The sequence below is a fragment of the Lepeophtheirus salmonis genome, chromosome 13, assembly GCF_016086655.4.
Source record: "Lepeophtheirus salmonis chromosome 13, UVic_Lsal_1.4, whole genome shotgun sequence".
NCBI lineage: Eukaryota > Metazoa > Arthropoda > Copepoda > Siphonostomatoida > Caligidae > Lepeophtheirus > Lepeophtheirus salmonis.
Genome location: NC_052143.2, coordinates 10,928,046 through 10,947,679, shown reverse-complemented (window position 1 = coordinate 10,947,679; position 19,634 = coordinate 10,928,046). Strand labels below are relative to the sequence as shown.

The 19,634-nt window shown below is 32.4% G+C and overlaps 3 protein-coding genes across 3 annotated transcripts; 2 read left to right on the top strand and 1 right to left on the bottom strand.

The window, feature by feature from the left end:
- Positions 1 to 2,509: 2,509 nt before the first annotated feature.
- LOC121128610 (uncharacterized) lies at positions 2,510 to 3,350 on the top strand. Its single transcript, XM_040724204.2, has 2 exons — positions 2,510 to 3,002; positions 3,062 to 3,350. Exons 1-2 carry the CDS (start codon positions 2,613 to 2,615, stop codon positions 3,221 to 3,223), a joined length of 552 nt encoding a protein of 183 aa, XP_040580138.1. The 5' UTR covers positions 2,510 to 2,612; the 3' UTR covers positions 3,224 to 3,350.
- Positions 3,351 to 14,071: 10,721 nt separating this feature from the next.
- On the bottom strand, positions 14,072 to 14,989 carry LOC121127617 (thioredoxin domain-containing protein 17). Its single transcript, XM_040723037.2, has 3 exons — positions 14,859 to 14,989; positions 14,568 to 14,759; positions 14,072 to 14,497 (listed from the first exon to the last, which is right to left on the bottom strand). Exons 2-3 carry the CDS (start codon positions 14,677 to 14,679, stop codon positions 14,241 to 14,243), a joined length of 369 nt encoding a protein of 122 aa, XP_040578971.1. The 5' UTR covers positions 14,680 to 14,759; positions 14,859 to 14,989; the 3' UTR covers positions 14,072 to 14,240.
- A 1,996-nt stretch (positions 14,990 to 16,985) lies between these two features.
- Nup44A (nuclear pore complex protein Nup44A) lies at positions 16,986 to 18,329 on the top strand. The gene is made up of 3 exons (XM_040723038.2): positions 16,986 to 17,400; positions 17,466 to 17,741; positions 17,798 to 18,329. The coding sequence occupies exons 1-3, from the start codon at positions 17,116 to 17,118 to the stop codon at positions 18,200 to 18,202; spliced, it is 966 nt and encodes a 321-aa protein (XP_040578972.1). The 5' UTR covers positions 16,986 to 17,115; the 3' UTR covers positions 18,203 to 18,329.
- Positions 18,330 to 19,634: the final 1,305 nt, after the last annotated feature.

Genomic DNA, 19,634 nt, shown 5'->3' with positions numbered 1-19,634 from the left:
GCAGTTACGATGCTATACTTCCATTGTTCCGTGCATCTTCCGCTAACTGGCGGCACGCAAACTTTGTCACCGTTTTTGAACTCCCTTCTTTCCAAGCCTTGGCAATGAATGGAGAAAAATCTAATATCGATGGTGCTGAAAGGGATATCAATCAATGTACCTCTGAGTATTTTCACGTAAGAAATTGCACCATCTTCTCTCCGAGGACATATGTTGTAATAGAAGGGACAGTATTTTATCAGTAATCGTGTGATCGTACCAGAACCACTTCGCAAGGAAGTGCTGAAGATAGCACACCTCAGCAATGATATCTCATATCTCATCATGGATGTTATGGCCAGGAATTACAAATGATATTAGGTGTACGAGGGACTTATGTAAGTCAAGCAATTCCTTCCCTCCATCATAGCTTAGATGTCTCCTTATACTTTCGAATGTCTCAAGTACACCATTCGAAGACATTGTTGGCTCTTGTCTTTAGTGACATTGGAGGTTACAGGTACCTTTTAATCGCAGATAGATTGTCGGGATGGACAGAGGTGTGCGGTTCATCTGATTCTATAGGAGTAAAGGGATTGTTGGCAAGCTTTAGGAGTTTCTTCGCAACGTGTAGTCCTAACTTGTAGTAGCATTCAGGTAGTTCTAGACCCCATCTATGTTATAGATGTGCGTTTTTTCCCTAGAGTCATTTAACCTTTTCAAATTAATATTAAAAAAAGTACTCATAATATTGCCTGACTTTATTTTTAATCCATAAAAATTTGCTGTGGCATCCCATTTCCTTTTTTAAAATTTAAAGTTGATTTTATTTGGGGGTTTGGAAAACTTTGACAATTATTTTTCGAATCACTTATTTTTTGAAAATACAAATTACAAAATGACATAAAAAGACAAATTAAAAAATGATAACAATGATTTTTGTTAATTTTAAATCGTCACAATTTTTTTTTTTGTACCAAAAAAATGTGTTGTTTGGACATATTTGAAATTAACAATAATTATTATAATCATCATTTTTTTTTGTCTGGAGGTTATGCTTTTGCTTCCGTTTGTTTGTGTGTAAGCCACCAGGATTACGGCAAAAGTTACCGATCGATTTTGATCAAACTTGGTACAAATATTATATATGGTCACAGTAAGAGACCATTAAATTTTGAGAGGTCAAGGTAACACAAAACTTACAAAATGCATAATTGATCATAAATTTAATACAAATTGAGATACATCACTCAGTTTGATTATAAGTGAAGGTTTTGCAGTCTACTAAGTGCCCATTTTGATTTCCTCTATTTGTTTGCTAGTCACCAGGAGTATGTTAAAGTTACAAATCGATTTTAAACAAACTTGGCATGAAAATTATATATAGTCACTCTAAGAGGCAATTATATTTTTAAAGGTCAAAGCATAAAAAAGTTCTGAATGAAGCATATCTTTAAAAAAATTGAAATACATGAATCAATTTGATTTCCACTTTACCGAGTGCACATCCTTAAATGTTTCAGTAAATATCAATGGATGTACTAAGTTCCATCTAAATCCTTAAAAGTCATATATTTCTATTTTAGGATTTGTTTCAGCTTTTAATATTAAAAATTTATTATGTATTTTTTTACATGTGAAAATTTTTTTACTTCTTACTTTTTGCTATATCTTGCGACCTTTCTTCGGAAAAGAAACAGAAAAAGGCCAAAATCAGTTGGTACTTGGCCAATTCTTCCCAACTCATTAATTATTATTCAATTTTTTTGGGGGGGAAATTATACACAGCTTAACAAGAGGTAATTCAAATTCAACCAATCAGAACACTGATTAGTAGAAATATTGACAGGTGACAACAAAACAGGTTGTACTTTTTTGTGTTAGTAAGGTAAGGTAACACTGTGTTAGGGTTCTCATAGTTGATTGGTTGAACATGAGTTAACTGTTGATAAGCTCTGAACAATAGAATTTTGTTATTATTATTTTATAATAATTATACAGTTGCTAAGGTTGGGTCAATAACAAACTGATTTTGGGCCTATTTTCGTTTTGAAGGAGAGATTGCAATATACTATAAAAATAATGGGGTATTATGTGTAAAGATTGGAAGATTTTTCTGCTCCTTAAGTGAAATATGTACCTCATTCCTAAATTGTAATTTAATTTTTATATTTTGAACCATCCTAAAGGAGATCTTCACATAATAAATTATTTTTCATTTACCCATTAAATTTCTTTTTTCATCTATGACAAAGAAAACAATGAAATTAATTATGATAATGTTGATTTTTTTCTCCTATGCAACTTATGTTTTCGTATAAAAAAAGAGGTTAATGAGGATTATGATATTATATGGGGCTATTGGTTAGTCTAGACAAATTTAGTTTATTATTTGCTTATACAAGAACTTTGTTTTAAAAAAATCTCTCAATGAGGATCGTACTAAATATGAAAAATTATGTTTCTGAATGTTTGAATAATCAATAAATACAAAGATAATTTGAAATGGGGTTATAAAATCCTTTTCTTCTCCGTTCTTGTTTAGATTTCACCACCCCCTAATTTTTTATGAGGTATATAAGTAGACATTAAGGGGTCTAGGGCTTCACACACAAGAAAAACATATTTGCAGCATGCAACCACTTTTAGTTCTTGTATTCTGTGGAATCATAGTTTTTACTATGAGTCAAGATTCTCCTCTCGAGAAGTCTGCACCTTGGTGGGAAGCACTTCGTGAAAAAGATATATATCAAGAATGTAAGAGCTCATGCACGAAACATTCTCAAGGGAAAAGAAATGTTGTTGAGCTGTGTGATGATACAAAAACTTGCAAAGGAAGGAAAAAAGATATTGGAGACTATGCCATTGAAAAGTGTAACGAGTGGTCCAAGAAAGTAGGAGGAATTGTTCCTGGATATGGGCGAAGGGAAAAACATGAGCCAACAAAAGGAACATGGTTAGCATGTGCTATATTTTGTAAAAATGAAGCTGGGGTCTGGTATACACCTCGAACTGAACTTGAGGTAAGATATACATGAAATATTATAGATGTGCATACCTTATTCATCGTTTAAAATTGTAGCAACTTGGAGAGTTGCCCTTCTTTCCCGATGGGGTCTGGTGTCATCGTGATGGAAAAATTGACTATTACTGTCAAAATAGCCTGTGCTTACCTTCTAGTTATGATTTTTCTTTTCTTCGAAAGACATTATTCGATGATGAAGAAGAAGATTATGACGAATAATCTAACTAGTCTTTTTATCATTACATAAATTATTAATTAATATGAAACATGTAAATGATAAACATTACTAATATTCCTCTTAATTACTTGGCAAAATATATATTTTTAGTAAATTTATTAAAATAAATTAGTCTCCTTATTATTAAACCTCAAATAAGGTCAACAGGCAGGATTGTCTTTCATAAGTATACCATCTAATATACGAGGTGTGTTCAAAATTTTTGTATTTTTAGGGAAAAATATTTATTTATTCATCAATATGTATGTGTCCCCTTCAAAGTAATTCACCATAGATACAATACACTTGTGCCAACGCTTTTCCAATCTTCTAATTACTTCTCATAAACACTTTTATGAGTAGCCTTGAGCTCTTCCGTCCTTTTTCTCCTCAATCGTTGCAAATTTCCTTCCTTTCATAGGTCTTTTCAGTTTTAGAAACAAGGAAAAGTAAAATGGGGTCAAATTCCGTTAATATCGTGACTAATGCTTGATTGTGGTGCTGTTTCTCACAAAAAAAAATCTCTCACAAGCAAAGGGGCATTATCGTGAAGCAAAAGCCATGAATTGTTGTCCACAATTCCGGACATTTTCTTCGTAACGTTTCTCACAAGTGGCACATATTTCAAGATTTTATTATCTTTATTGACCGTAGGACCATATGGTAAGAAATCCTGATACACTACGCCACGGTAGTCCAAAAAAACAGTGAGCAAAACATTGACATTTGATCGAATTTGGCATTATTTTTTTGGTCTTGACTCGCCTGCGGTCTTCCATTGGTACAATTCGACTTTGGTTTTATTATTTTAACCATATACATATGATTCATCACCAGTAATGCCCCTACTGAGGACATCTAGATCATCATTGACGTCTTTCAACAGCTCATGAGCCATGTTCATTCACGATTCTTTTGGTCGGAATTAAACAGCTTGGGAACAAACTTCACTGACACTCGTCTCATACAAGCCAACCAATATGTCATTATCCGGAGCAACTTCTCGGATAGTGATTCGACGGCTTTCAAAAACAATTGCCTTCACTGCTTCAGCGTTTTCAATCGTTGTTTACGTGCTTGAGAGTCCAGAGTGAGGATCGTCATTGGTATCTTCCTGGTCATCTTGGAAGAGTTTGTACCACTTGTAAACATTTTTTCTATTCAGTCAGGGTTTTACCGTATACCACCGCCAACATTTCAAGTATTTTGGGGCACTTTGTTTCATTTTTAAACAAAATTTGATACAAATTCTTTGATCCGTGTTTTTCAATAGCAAAAAATCGTCGAGGAAACAAAATACTTCCAACCATTATGCCTCTCACAAACAGAGTAAACATATTAAATAACTAAAATTTTAAATATATGTTTGTGGCTAGTTTACTAATATAAAAAAATAAAAAAATCGAGCATACCAAATGAACGTTGCCACGAAATTTGAAAAGTCAGCTTACTTTTTGAAGTCCCCTCGCATACTTATTAGTCAGGTTTGTTGTCATTTACCTTTTTTAATCGTTCATTTTTTGAATTTGTTTAGTTCACTTAATCTTTCACTTTGAATTCGTTTAGTTCAATTAGTTGTTCAGTTTGAATTTGTTTATTTCACTTCTAATTCGTTTAGTTCACTTTATACTTCACATTGAATTCGTTTAGTCGTTCACTTTTTAAACGACTTTTCGATTCGTTTTAATCAATTCTATACTACATCTATAAATTAACAAAACATTTGATTGATGTAGTGAATCCATGTATGTAAGAAAATATATATCGAGATAAATTGATTTATTCATGAAAAAATAACTAAACAATTGGGTTATATTAGATATTGGAAAAAATAGAGATCTGAGATAATTTATTCTTAATAAACGATGAACAATTTAAAAGTATATTTTTGTCGTTCGTTGTTTATGGTTCAGTTTTTTGATTCATGAATGATGATCGACATACATGCTATTAGTGATACTTGGGTTGACTTTTATCCTGCAGGAACCGCTGTTTACCCGTGGATTGGGTCGAGTTGTATATATTCAACAGCACATTTCCAAAACAGATGAGAGCTTTCATCCCTTATTAGTTAAGTTTTTTAACACTATCAATTTCATATTTCTTACTAAACAAAAGTTTCCCCATTCCAGGCATCTCAAGTCTCACACTATAAGAGAATGAATTATGACAGGTTTCGTCATTTATGTGACAAGTTGTAATAATAGTTAAAGGGAATAAAAGGCTCTATTGAAACATTGATTATTGATTACATTACTTTAATCAAAATCCTGTATCTCGATTAAACTCAATAATTTAAAAGGAACAATATGGATGAAAGCATCATTTTTTTCCAATTCTACAGATTTTCAAATCAAAACGCGTTCATAAAGGACCTTTGTTCTGACGATTTAAGGTTATTTTCCTATTTAATGTAATATTATATAAAATAAAAAATATCCTCAAATACCAAATTCCAAATTTTTGTCGATTTGGTACAGTCTAATTAATGTTCATATATAATTAACAAAATTTCATAATGAAACAATTGAATTTCGATCAAATTTGTACTATTCTGAAATAGGTTTATTCCATATCAAGCGTGTTATGAATCTGCCGATCATATCTCAGAATATGGTAATTTTTATTCCTCCATCCTCATAATATTTTACCTTTAACTATATTGATCATAATGGAGCTCTTCAGTTTTTATAAAAGTATAGGATGATTCCATACAAGATCTGGAGTGATTGATGTATAAATAATGTCTATTTTTTTGGTCAACTAACTTTCTGCTTCAAAAATTTCCCTTGCATTTGCTCGGAGTAAGCAAATATGATATCTCTATAGAATATTCCTTTCAGCTCTTTTCATTAATTTGCTAATTAAAGTTGACTATTGTAATGATTTAAAGCACTCAAAAAGGGCATATAATTCTGATTTTTATACAAATTTATCTTTAATTATAACTATTAACAGTTGGCCACAAGAAAAGTAGGCTAGCTGCCATGTGTTTTTTTTCAAATTTGTATTTTTCCTTTTGACAGTCGAGGTTGAGAATGGATAAAAAGCCTATTGGGATTTTTAACGTATATACTGTTATCTATTTTATTTATAGTATTAAGAAGGGTTATTTTACCAGTGTTATCTATCCCAGTATTTTATATCTTAAAAATAACTTTGTATTTTATTCTTGTGTGTGGCTCTCTTTTAAATATACGTGTAATTAATAAATAGAAAATGACAACAAGTCTGAGATCTTAATTTGTGTTTTAGTTATAGGTAATTATGTATAACATATACATATACCATAGTTTGTAAAAAAAAAATGACATGTTGGTATGTTAGAACAAAGAAACCGAAAATAAACGTGTTCAATATGACATTTTGAAGAGTGTTTAGAGGGAAAACAATGATATATGCCGGAACACCGATGCCAATTCTACTTGAGTTCAACAGGACTTGCTGTTATCACTCCCCTGCAAATCCTCAGTGGTACTGTCCATTATCCATGAGCTCACGCACTTTATACTAAGATGTTCCCTCCTTAAAAATAAAAAAATAATGATAAGAGATTTGAAAAATTAAAAACCCTGTTCATAATGCAGCAACAAAAAGTATCATACTCGTCTAAGGTCATATTTTTTACAACTATACTTACGTATTTGCTATAGTTACCAGCTTCGACCACTGTATAAGTTATTAATTTTATTAGGCTGCTTCAAAATGATTGAGACTGCCCTAGTAAGGCAAGAAATTACAGTCAAAAGTACTCAATCATGTCTCTTAGTCTCCTCGAATAACGTCGTGGCAAGGGTTCTCCAACTCCCACAACTGCCTGGAGAGCTCCTCTTCCTTCACTAACTTCATCACCAGCTGAACGCTCTTGTGAGGTTTTCATGGCTATCGAAATCGTCATTTCGCCTTAATATATGAATAAATGAGGTCTATACGTTTATGTTTCTTTTGAATTATTTAATCAAAATGTATAATGTTTATTAATATAAAACACATCGTGTGATTGTTTTTTGTTAGAATAATGATGGAATTATTTATACTCTTACCTCATATTATGCTTGTTTGTCAATCTTTGAGTATCTGCCAATATGTATCTTCCATCATTTCTAATAATAATTGAAACGGAGATGTGATTACCAATTCTTCTATTTGAATCGTTCTCTGTTTGTTTACTTTTATTTTTCTTAATATACTAATTTTATTACCTATTTTATCCCTGATTCACATTTATTACATATTGAGATTTTGATAGTAAATATGCATTGAAATTTTGCGTCATTATTCCTATAGAAAACTACCACGGTATAAGAAGATTAACATGTCTTATTTTGATTAAAAAATTCAAAGAAAACATCAATTTCTACCAAAAATAAAAAATAACAACATATAAACCAGATTTATTTATGAATTAAGACAAAATATCTTTGAGGGAAAATGGCTCTAAGGTAAAATGTCCGAAGGCGAAATGGTTTAAGGAAAAATGTTATGAGGCAAAATAGTTTATGGAAAAACACTTTCCAATTCTACATACATAACGCCTCCTAAAGTTAATTCATTTTTAAATACGAGCGTTATTATTTTATACGAATCTTAACATGGGGGGTGAGGGGCTCTTTGTGTATTTCTTCAAGTATCAGAGGTGGGGTTCATCCTGTTTTGGGATCTGACGGTTCCCCTAAACACTCCTACTGTAAATACATATGAATTATGATATACATAAGAGAGAAATAACAAAAACATAAGAAAAAGAACAGAAACATACATACTTGTATACATACCCATGCTACATGCACATGTCTGCAATATTTTAGTTACACGACTACATTGTTATGTTTAGTTCAAAAATATGAATACGACATACATACATAAGGGATCGCTATATACAGTGCAGCCTGTATACACGCTCGATGCTACATGCTAAATGACTGTAAGATGTTATGTCTTAGATCAAAAATGCATTCATTTAGTTAAGAGATTCATACATACATAAAGATAAACTTTGCTTTACTAATATACAAAACTAAATACAACTAAATAAAAGGACAGGGTTTTAGGAAAAATAGATTTTTAACATTTGGCGAACAATTCTTATTTTTTTACTATTAAAATAATAACTTTCTATTGTCCCATACCCTGAAATCTGTTAATTACTTCATTGAAATTAATCTGAGTATTGTTTTCAATTTTTACAAACATATACCTTGATAGCAGTGTTAACTTCGTCAAGCCTCATGAGACGAAATAATTTTTGTAACAAAACTTTTTTTCATGACGAAAACAAGACAAAGACAAAAACCTAACAAAAACCATGACGAAGACAAGACGAAACTCTGACGGAATAAAATATTACTACACGAAACAATGACGATGTCTGACGAAGATTATGACAATTACTAAACTCTCACAAACAATAATGACTTACGATTACGAACCCAAAAAATAGCAATGAAATTATTGATGCTGATGGTTCGTGCAACATGCAACAAAACTTTTCTTAAAGCGTATGAAATTTAATTAATGATTAAGTGTCTGTGTAATGTGTTACAAGCAATGTGCAAAATGCACGTCAGAGGGGGCAATGTGCAAAATTCCCTTGAGATTGGGCATTATGCAAAATGCACGGGCAATCTATAAATTCAATAGTGATTAAAACCTATCTCCATCGCTATCCTTAGTATGAAGAACCCCTTCTAATATATTATTATACACCCCCGTTGTACAAGTGAACTACTGGTCCAAAAAGTGGATCATTACCCACCACTGCCCTCAGCATCAATTATCCCTTTTTATATCCTATAATATACCCAACCTACGGGTTGTACAAAATAACCGCAGGTTCAAAAAGTGGATCATTACCCACCGCCACCGCATCCCTGAGCATCAAGGACCCCTTTCAATATCCTATAATACACCCCAGCTCATGGGTTGTGCAAGTGAACGCTTGTCGAATAGATGTTTCGTTATTCGCAGAAATATTAAACTTTTTTTTACTATTATACTTTGTGGTATCTGTAAAGGTATTTGTAATTTTGGTGGTGGTTTATAACCGTCATGCGACTCCTCTGCAGCCAGGGGTTCAGCTGTTTTTTAATACTAAAATGTAAGTCAAAAAGGTGAAAAATTTGAATGAACGCGATAAAATTTGGGTATATCAGGACGACTGCAGCAACAAGTAAATATCTAATGAAATTTACATTAGAATAGTTGATCCTATTTAATAATATTACAACTACGGTTATATATTTGATATAAATATTACTAATTTGTTCAAAATAGACATAAACAAAAAACTTATTTAAAAATACTTTTCAACATCAAATGTAATAATTTCAAAAAATCATATTTTTGAACATACATAACATATCTAATATTACCTAAATATTTTTTATTAATATATCCTAAACATAAACACATTCACCAAATAAACTACTTTGCAGCATGTTGTGATATTATGGCATTTGCTATTATAGAGGTGTCCCTTTTTTGCAGATGATTTTTTTATTTTTTGAGTCTCTGCAATTTTCCATCCCACAGAATTGCTGTGGTTAGTTGCAATCTAATTTCCTTCTCTCTGGAACTTCATCAACACTGAGGAGTGACTTCTGGCAAGGCTCAGACTGCTTTCTTACATTGAGCTGTTTTAATAGATAATTTTTTGTCCCTATTCTATAATATCCCTTCTCTGCTACATGGATCAAAACAGCCAAGACGTAGTGAGGATCTGTTTGTTTACGGTCGATACTTGGAACTTGGCATACAGAACAAACCAGTGTCCATGAGCCAAGTTACTTGTCTTGTTGTCACGTTGCCACATCAAAAGAATGTCTTGAATGTCTCCATTTGCTCTCTCATATGATGTCAGAGATAGTAAGTGATGGGGATTTCCATACACAAGTTCACTTGCACAACCCGTGGTCCCAGGGTTATAACAGACTATTAGAAGGGATTCTTAATACTCAATGAAGTGGCGGCGGTGCCTAATGACACACCCTTTCGGCCAGCGGTCCACTTGCACAAGCCATGGGCTGGGGGTGTTAAATGATATTGAAAGGGTTCCTTGATGCTCAGGGAAGCAGTGGCGGTGGGGAATGATCCACCTTTTGGGCCAGTGGTTTACTTGTACAATCCGGGGTGTATTATAATCTACTAGTGGTGGCGATAGATTTTTATCCCCTTGTGGACAGGCGGTTCACTAGCGTAACCTGTGGACCAGTGTGTATTATAACATATTCAAAAGGGGGGCTTGATACTCAGGATAGTAATAGCGATAGGTTTTGATCCACCTTAGACGCCAGCTGCTCATCTTCACAACCTGTGGGCGACGTATATTTTGTAAATAAAATTGATTTCTTGTGATAATTTCTTATTATACTATAGTTTGATTGTCTGAATACAATATACATTTCAATGAAAATGCACTAGATCAAAGATGTCTAACATTTTAATATAAAAGGCCGCATTGCCACTAAAAATATCGTAATGTACCTCAGAATCTATTAAGTTAAATTTCTTGAAAAATGTCGAGAAAAAAAACAAAAAACTATTAAATACAAATTTATTTCAAATTTAGACAAAATGTAAAAAAAGGCAAAATCTAATTCTTAAAGGCCAAACTGCTTAATCGGGCAACCCTGTTAGAGTCTCAGAAAATATAAGTTACCATTAAATATTTTTCAATGTTTGTACGTATTATGAGCGTTCTACGCGTTTTGATAGTATTGCGACAATTTTACTAAAAAAAAAATTACTTGAAGTGAGAATGATAATGAACGTAAAATGACCGCACGATTGTAGATTTTGCACATTGCCCACTCTAACGGATATTTTGCAAAATGCCCGATTTTTTTACCGTAACATATGTATTTCATCAGCCCACAAGTTGTGCAATACATCGGTATGGCCTGGAGTAGGCTCATAACCCACCGCCGAATCGTTGTAATTAGCGAATGAACCCCATATGCTAGACTCTATTTACTTTTTCGAGAGGAGCACGTAGTGGGTTCATAACCCAACATTAATTCACTGTTTTTTTTATATGACCTCTAGAGTTTAACTAAAATGTTTAGTTATATGATCCATTTGAATTCCTACTGGGTTTGCAAAGGCGGCCAGCATCAAGAGGGGGGCAGAGGCTTAGAAACGTTTAAGAGCCATAACTATAAATTACAAAATAGAATTTGTTGAATTAAAAAAGTAAATAATTCAAAATCCGTTAAATTTTAGTGCCTTGTGAATCATTCATGAATCTGTCGATTTTTTCTTTGTATTCGTAGTCGTAATAGGCGAATATTTAAGTATTTAATTAATTTCAATTCATTCGTTGAAGGCCTAGGTGTTTTACAATATTGTAATTATGACACATAAAATTTTGATCTATTCACTCGAGAATATTTGGTAATGAGTCTGCATCAGGTATCTTTCATTTAAGTAAATAGGGACTAAATACCACTTCAACTTTTTTTTTTTTGAAGAAAAAGGCACAAAGATAACAATAATGAATTGGAATTAAATTTTTCTGTATGTATTTTTTCAAATTATACAGCTCATGGATTCCAACTTGAAGGTGGTGAACTAGGAAAGTCAATTAATTTGAATGTAATGGTTTTTGTATAAAGTGCATGTGAATTCATAATTAGTAGGTGAAAAAATGAAATGAAGATTTCTTACAAAGTTTTTCCAATCACTGACACCGATACTTTTTGTAAAATCATTATGTCTTAAAAGATAGTGTACTCAATTATGAAATTAATAAATTATAGAGCACCAAACAAATTAAGGACGTAAATATTCACCTATTACGACTAGGAATACAAAGTAAAAGGAACACTGACCACAAACAAGTAGAATGTCCGCAAAAAAAAAAAAAAAAAAAAATCTCACAGATTCATGCATGATTCACAGCCTGTACTAAAATTTAACAGATTTTAAATATTTTACTTTTTAACTTCAACAAGTGTTATTTGGCTCCTAAATATTTCTAAGCCTGAGCCCCCATTCTTGATGATGACTCAAGGGCGTCCGTAGTATTATATATTGAGAGGGGCTTGATTATTGGATTTTTTTAAATCCAAGAATTAATTTTTTTTGAAATTATTTTCAAAAATCCATAGCTATTCACAAAAAATTAAACCTTTGGAAAAGAAATCAAATATTAAATTGTTTGGAAAAAAAAATTTCAATCACCCTATTCACATAAAATTTAATTTTTAGGATATAAATTTCAAATATTAAATTTTTTGAAAAAAAATCAAAAATCCAGAAGCACACAGAGAATTAATTTTTTTAGAAAGAATATTAAATTTTTTGCTCTGCTGCATGAATTTTCCAAAATGACGAAAACAAATTTCTAATAAAAAATCCTTAATTTGGCGAGAACTACATCCCCTCCAGCCCACCGCCTGCAGACGCACATGTGACCGCCTTTACAAACCCAGTAGGAAGTCAAATGGATCATATTAGTAAAAAATTTGGTTATAATGTAGAAGTCATATATAAAAATAGTTGATTGGCAAAAAAATATTTATTAATGATCATGATTGAAGAAAAAAAAAGTTATATGACTAATCTTATGTTATTTATGTTACACACGCGAGCTATCTATGTGGGCCTAAACTTGTTCTTATTTATTTTCACTAAGTTCCCCGCTGGTATATTGCACAACCTCTGGGCAGGAAAGTAAATAGAGTCTCGAATAAGGGTTTCTTTTGCCAATTACAATGATTTGTTTGGTGGTTATGAACCTACTCAGGGCCATATTGACATATTTTTTGTACTTTTGAAGAACCCCATTTTTCAAACGTTATGTATTACTAAGGAAATATAATTCCAACCAGAATGATTGTTTCCAATGCAGAGGAAACTGGCTAAAACGAAATTCTGACGAATACGAAAATCTGACAAAAATCATGACGAAGACGAGACGAAGAGAAAACTGACAAAAATCATGACAAAGACGAAACTGTGACGAAGACAAAATTCTGAAAAAGACGAAACTCTGACGAAGACGAGACGAAATAAAAGATTATTATGACGAAATAATAATGATGTCTGACGAAGACAATATTATGACGCAGACGAAACTCTGACGAAGACGAAAGCTGGCGAAATGATGACGAAGACCAATGTCTGACAAAGACGAGACGAGACGAAACTGAAAATAGCTGACGAAGTTAACACTACTTGATAGTCTTTTTTTTTTCCTTTAACAGTTTGCAATGTCATTCTTAATTATGAGATAGACGTTTTCATAGTCATCCATAGAAACAGAAACCATGTCATGAATTTTAAACAACTGAGTCAAGTTTTGGTAAGATTAGATGTGAACTATTGTTTTCAACCATGAATAAAATGAATGCAACAATCACATGGCGACGGATTGAAGAAGAAGTATTTCAAGTGAACATTCAAAAATTTCCCATTTCAATCGTATCTCTAGCTCCTGATTTATTCTCTCGACAAACACATAAAATATCTTCACAAGTCTCCAAATGTATCGTATACATACATAATATCAAAGCAAATATTGTAGGGCTTATTCAAAAAGTACATAAATGGGAGGCTATCAAACCATTTTTGTGACCATCCTTTATTATTTTTTTTTTTGAGGGGGGCTAGTTGTAAAGATAACGTTATCATAACTAGGTCAGTCTGTAACAATTTTTATTGTGTTAAAATTATTTTTTCCCCTATTAATGAAAATATAAAATTATTGATGTATTTCTAAATCGATCTCTCCAGTCCATGTTTTGCCGCCCTACCCTGTATATTAAATTTTTTTCTTTAATTTAAATTATTTATCTAATATTAGACGAGCGAATCTAGTGGTGGCTTCAGCTATTAAGTATTAAATATAATATTTTTTAAAGGGACTTTTGTATTAAAAAAAAAAACAGTTTATAATCAAGAATACAATTGAATATAATGAAATAGATTATTGCTATATTAAACTCAAGTAATTTAATGATATTTGGAGAACCGATATTATTGTTTTCTGGATTGAAGTTTGTCTAAACACAAATACTCCTAATCTTCAAAAAGCATGGCAATCAAATTAGAGTCAGTAATATCAGATCCATCCAACTTTGACTGAGATTTCCATATAATTAGAGTTGGGATAGACTTGAGGCGTGTATCAGGATTTGTCCTAAAGGGACATTGAGGGTCCTTCCAAAAGTCTCTAGGACCAACAAAAACACGAAGAAAGTGTACTTCAGTCTTATCCTTCATTACAGAGTCTACAATGGGCTCTGCTACTACACAATCCGGGCACCAACTTTTCCCTATAAAAAAGTAGTAGATTGTAGGGGAAGGGTATAATTTATGACTCTAAGTCTAAAATAATTTATTTACCGGAAGAAGGATCAATGGAACCAGTGAATAGCACAGCAAGAGTGCCTCCAAGAGCCTCCATTTCCTTTACTTTCGAGAGGAATCCCTCATAACCATGAACGTCTGCCTTCATTATTAAAATTGAATATTATGTGATAACGGATAACACAGAATCCAACACTAGTTTATAGTATCTAGCAGCAACTGTCCATGCTGAATAAAAAGTAAGATATAGAAATATAACATTGAAAATGATAAGAGCCCAATATCGACGTAACAAGAGGGGGGAAAATAAATTGTATAACTTTATACCAGGTTCTATGCTTTTAAGATCGGTCTTTTACATCCATATACACCAACAGGATAATATAGATATAGTCTATATGATATCTAATCAATTAATTATGTAAACAAATGATCCAACAAAATTTTTCATAAAATAGCGGATACAGCAAGTAAATATACAAGACTTATTTATAGAATGAATTTTTATTATAAATATAAGCTACAAAACTGACAATTTATTAATAATTATTAGACTTTATATTCATTGGTCATTGGTCAATACTTGATATTCAGCATTTAATTACATATCCAAAAAATAAAGGTCTTTGAGTTCGTTAAATTCATATAATAGCCTAGATAAAGGAGGTTTCGTGCTTAGTGCATGTCTTGCAATGACGTCATGAACAATTTGTGTTTTGTTACAAGAAAAGCGCGTACTTTTAAGTTTCACCCATCTAGCCGTAAGTTACCAAGTTGTGTCGATAAAAGTTGACGTTAGCTGGCAACTTTTTCCATGACGTCACAACGGACCCAAGTTCAGTATTACTAACTACTGATAAGTGTTAATTAATAATTAAAGATAAATACTAGAAGTCGAAGGAGGATAAAAAAGTTGTGAACTGCAAGGAAATACGTTTAGTTCATAGTGATTTGGATGGATCTTTCGTGCGAAGGATTTGGATATATTCATCCGCATCCAACCATTATTTCCCTTATCACGAACTCATATTTTTTCTATTTGGATATCCAATAATATGTATCCTCTCTTCAACTTCATGTTAAAGGGATCTCACCCCATAGTCTGGGTGCTTCACTTGGTGAATATCAACTCATTTAATGGAAGAATCCTGCATTGTGCAAATGTGCTTCACATGAAGGTGTATGATAGTGACTTCTGACCTTGTGGATCATTGCCTCTATGCTCAATAAAGCATAAATTCTTCCAGATCTTTTACGAGATCATCATCGTATACTTCTACATATAAGAACTATGGAGTTCCATAAAACGACAGTATAATAGACTGAAAAGATCCAGTGAGGAACATGGATAGTTATCATCCTCCATCCACTGCTCCTTCATTGAAGTTCTTGAGTCATTTTCTCCTTTATACAACCCTTCTTCGTCTCCTACTCTAAGAAAACTATTAATTTCATAATTGTCTTTTATGTATATAACGCAGAAATGTATGGTCTATATGGAAAATTATATAACCTGGACACTTAAAGCCTCGTCCCTGATTAGTGATTTCTTTATTACTTGTGAGTCCCTTTTGTGATTGGAAAACAAATGGAAGATTATTCTAGACTTTAAAGATAATGTGCCTCTCTTTTCTTGATAGTTTTGTCTGCAAAGCATATTCTATTCTGCAATTGCATATAAGAAGCTATTGAGAACTATTAAGTGTGTTAAAAAATATTAGTGACTTCTTAACTTCTGTTGATTTTATTTGAATATCATTGCAATATAAAAACTTATTGACTCAGGAATCCTCTTGTAATCAGCTAAATTTATTTTTAGCATATTTTAATAATACTCTTATAAATCTGGGATATTTATAAAAATAAATAAATTACTGAGTGTGTGGCATACGAGCTAATTATAAGTTGTTTGATTGAAGATCCTTGTCAAGCGAGTAAAGACTTCAAAATTATTCCTACTATTAGTTAAATAACTATTATTGGTCTGAATTACCAAATATTCAATGTTATATAAAAGTGGGGATGCTTTAGAAAACTTAATTTCCCTAGTATTAATATATATAAATATATCTAGAGAGAAGAGTCAAAATCACAAGGCAAAATAGGCTTATTCAAGGCATAATATTCGGTTATGTTAACAAGATAATTACATTGAACTGTAATTTTATTATATTCAAGATAAATGACAAATTAAGATCTTATTGTTAGTTCTCAAAGGAGCATTTCATATTTAGTGCATAATATCCACTTATTCTTAATATATTATTGATTTCTTCGCTATTTTTTATATTCGAAACACCTTGTAATCCATTTTTTTAAAATTAATTTTAGTACCGTAATCGTCAGAGGGTAAAAATTTACATTAATAGAATTGTCTGGTACGAAAATAAAATACTATTATATAATATATGTATACAATTAGTTATATAAATTTGAATTTCCTTCTCAGTTAACTCCTCTGTGACGTCATCAAATAGCCAGTAGAGTTGTAAACAAAAGCAAAGAAATCTCTTATCGACACACATTGATACTAGTTACTAGTAGTACAATTTGCTGAAGCTGCTCATTTTCAAAAATATCAAATATGTTCTCCTGGAAGGACTTGAATTGCGAACATAAGGATTTAATTCATGATGTAGCCTATGATTGGTATGGTCATCGACTGGCCACATGTAGTTCTGATCAATACGTTAAGATTTGGGACATGGATCCCGACACAGGTGAGTGGAAGCTGTCCTCTTCTTGGAAAACGCACTCTGGATCCGTATGGAAAGTAACTTGGGCACATCCGGAGTTTGGGCAGATCCTTGGAACATGTTCCTTTGATCGTACAGCGGCTGTATGGGAAGAATCGCCGCCTGGAACTTGGGTAAGAAAATTAAAGGGATACACATAGTAACTTGTTTTTATCATGTTTTGAATGTTAATTGATAGGTGAGGAAAACGAATTTAGTGGATTCTCGCACATCTGTGACGGACATCAAGTTTGCTCCACGTCAGTACGGCTTACTACTTGCCACATGCTCAGCAGACGGTGTTGTTCGTATCTATGAAGCTCCAGATGTCATGAATCTAAGCCAATGGTCACTTCAACACGAGATCCCTTGTAAAACGACCTGCTCTTGTCTGGCATGGAATCCCTCATCACCCAAATCTGCTCCATTACTTGCAGTCGGCTCAGATGACTCTGCTTCTTCATCCTTACCCAAAGTGAGGATCTTTTACCCTTTCTTTTTAGTTTTACATATTAACATTTTTCTTTATAGGTCTTTATCTTTCAATATAATGAGTCTCATCGTTGTTGGATAAAGGTTGAAAGCTTTTCTCATGTGTCTGAGCCTGTACATGACCTGGCATTTGCCCCCAACGTAGGTAGAAGTTACAATATTCTTGCAGTTGCCTCAAAAGATCTTCAGATTATAACTCTTAAGCCGAATAATGAATCAGGCTATGAAGTACGTCTAGCGGGCCAATATGATGATCATGGATCAACTGTTTGGAGAGTCTGTTGGAATGTGACTGGAACCATATTGGCATCATCAGGAGATGATGGATATGTTCGTTTGTGGAAATGTAATTATTTGGATAATTGGCGATGTGTTGCTATACTTAAAGGGGACGTTAATAAAAGAGCAATTCCTAATTTCAAGTCCAACAACATGAAACTATAGCTTTTAAGTCTCACCCACCCCTGTTATTGGTAGATGTAATTATATAATAAAATGACAAAAAAAGAATTATTTTCAAATGTACACAGACAAATAAACCTAATTATTTTAATAATCATGAAACAGTTAACCCTAATAATTAATTTATTGAGGATCTTGAAATACTGTTGACTCAGGAATGACCAATGAGTGATGACCGTCATCATTAGGGATGTAAAAATTGTAAAAAAAAAAGTATAAGCTTGTAATCTGCAAGATATTAGTGCTCTTATTAATTATTTGTTCCAATTTTGAACATTCTAACGTATTATTGAGCAAGAAGCACTAGTAATCTCAGCAGATATGCCATCTATCAAACTTGCCAACATATACTTTTCCTTCTGATTTTTTGGTCCCGAAACAGGCTGATAACAAACACCCTTACTATAGGAAATATTCATCAATGTACTCCTGAAGATAGGGGGTTGCTTCTTTTGTAAATTAGCAAAAGAAACTTCAAATTATTTTTTTTCTGAATGATGTGCCACGGAAAAATACAGAAATATTGTGGTACAAATAGTAAATGAAAAATATAGAATAATTTTAAGACCTAGTAATTTTTCTTTAAGACAATCTAAAATTTAAATTCGAGGCTTGTTTTTTATTATTTTCATAGATTGTCTTTTTATTGTGAATGCAGTATTTTTTTAACCTCCGATAGTATTAATTTTATCAGTTTTATACGCGTATCTTTTGTAAATTTTAGTAACATTGCGATGTAATCTTTTAGTAATGTTGGTATTAGCATGTTCTAATCCTTTTATATTTAACATTACCAGGAACTTTAAAATACCCACAGGGGGACAATCCACGAAAGCATGTAGTGTCATTAAAAAGATTACCACAATCCTTGCATGGCATAAAAAACTTAATTATTCCAGTGGAGATTTGTAATTGAGCAGTAAACTTTCTGCCATACTTTATTCCTCTCAGATAATTTAATATCCTATTTTTCCGGGGGCCCTAAAAGCTTGACATGATCATCACATCCCCGCCCCCTACCACATCTGATGAATTAGGAATTTTCATTTTAAAATGCCAAGGACAAGATATAATGTGGGCATTTGCTATTCTTGTGAGGGGAAACTTGAATCTTCCGTTCCCAAGTGGTACAAAATTATCAATATCATCAATGGTAAGAATTCCATTATTGATTGCATATTCCTCAAGAGATGTAGGATCTTTGAGGTTATTGAAAAAAAAAACTTTTCCCTAAATTTTACCAGATTACATCTATTAATGAATCTCCCTGATATACAGACTTGAACTTCCAGATGATTCTTTGTGCAGTAACCCAATCTGAGAAATTGCACCGAGGGTTGTATTCGTGAGATCTGTTCCCATCGTTCTTTTTGGAATATATATTCGTTGTTTTGCCATATTTATAATTGTCTTA

Coding starts and splice junctions, on each gene's coding strand:
- LOC121127617 (XM_040723037.2), bottom strand. CDS start 14,679: ATGAAGGCAGACGTTCATGGTTATGAGGGATTCCTCTCGAAAGTAAAG. Junction 14,498..14,567: donor TTCCATTGATCCTTCTTCCG/GTAAATAAATTA, acceptor ACTTTTTTATAG/GGAAAAGTTGGTGCCCGGAT.
- Nup44A (XM_040723038.2), top strand. CDS start 17,116: ATGTTCTCCTGGAAGGACTTGAATTGCGAACATAAGGATTTAATTCAT. Junction 17,401..17,465: donor AATCGCCGCCTGGAACTTGG/GTAAGAAAATTA, acceptor GTTAATTGATAG/GTGAGGAAAACGAATTTAGT. Junction 17,742..17,797: donor CTTCTTCATCCTTACCCAAA/GTGAGGATCTTT, acceptor TTTTCTTTATAG/GTCTTTATCTTTCAATATAA.
- LOC121128610 (XM_040724204.2), top strand. CDS start 2,613: ATGCAACCACTTTTAGTTCTTGTATTCTGTGGAATCATAGTTTTTACT. Junction 3,003..3,061: donor CACCTCGAACTGAACTTGAG/GTAAGATATACA, acceptor TTAAAATTGTAG/CAACTTGGAGAGTTGCCCTT.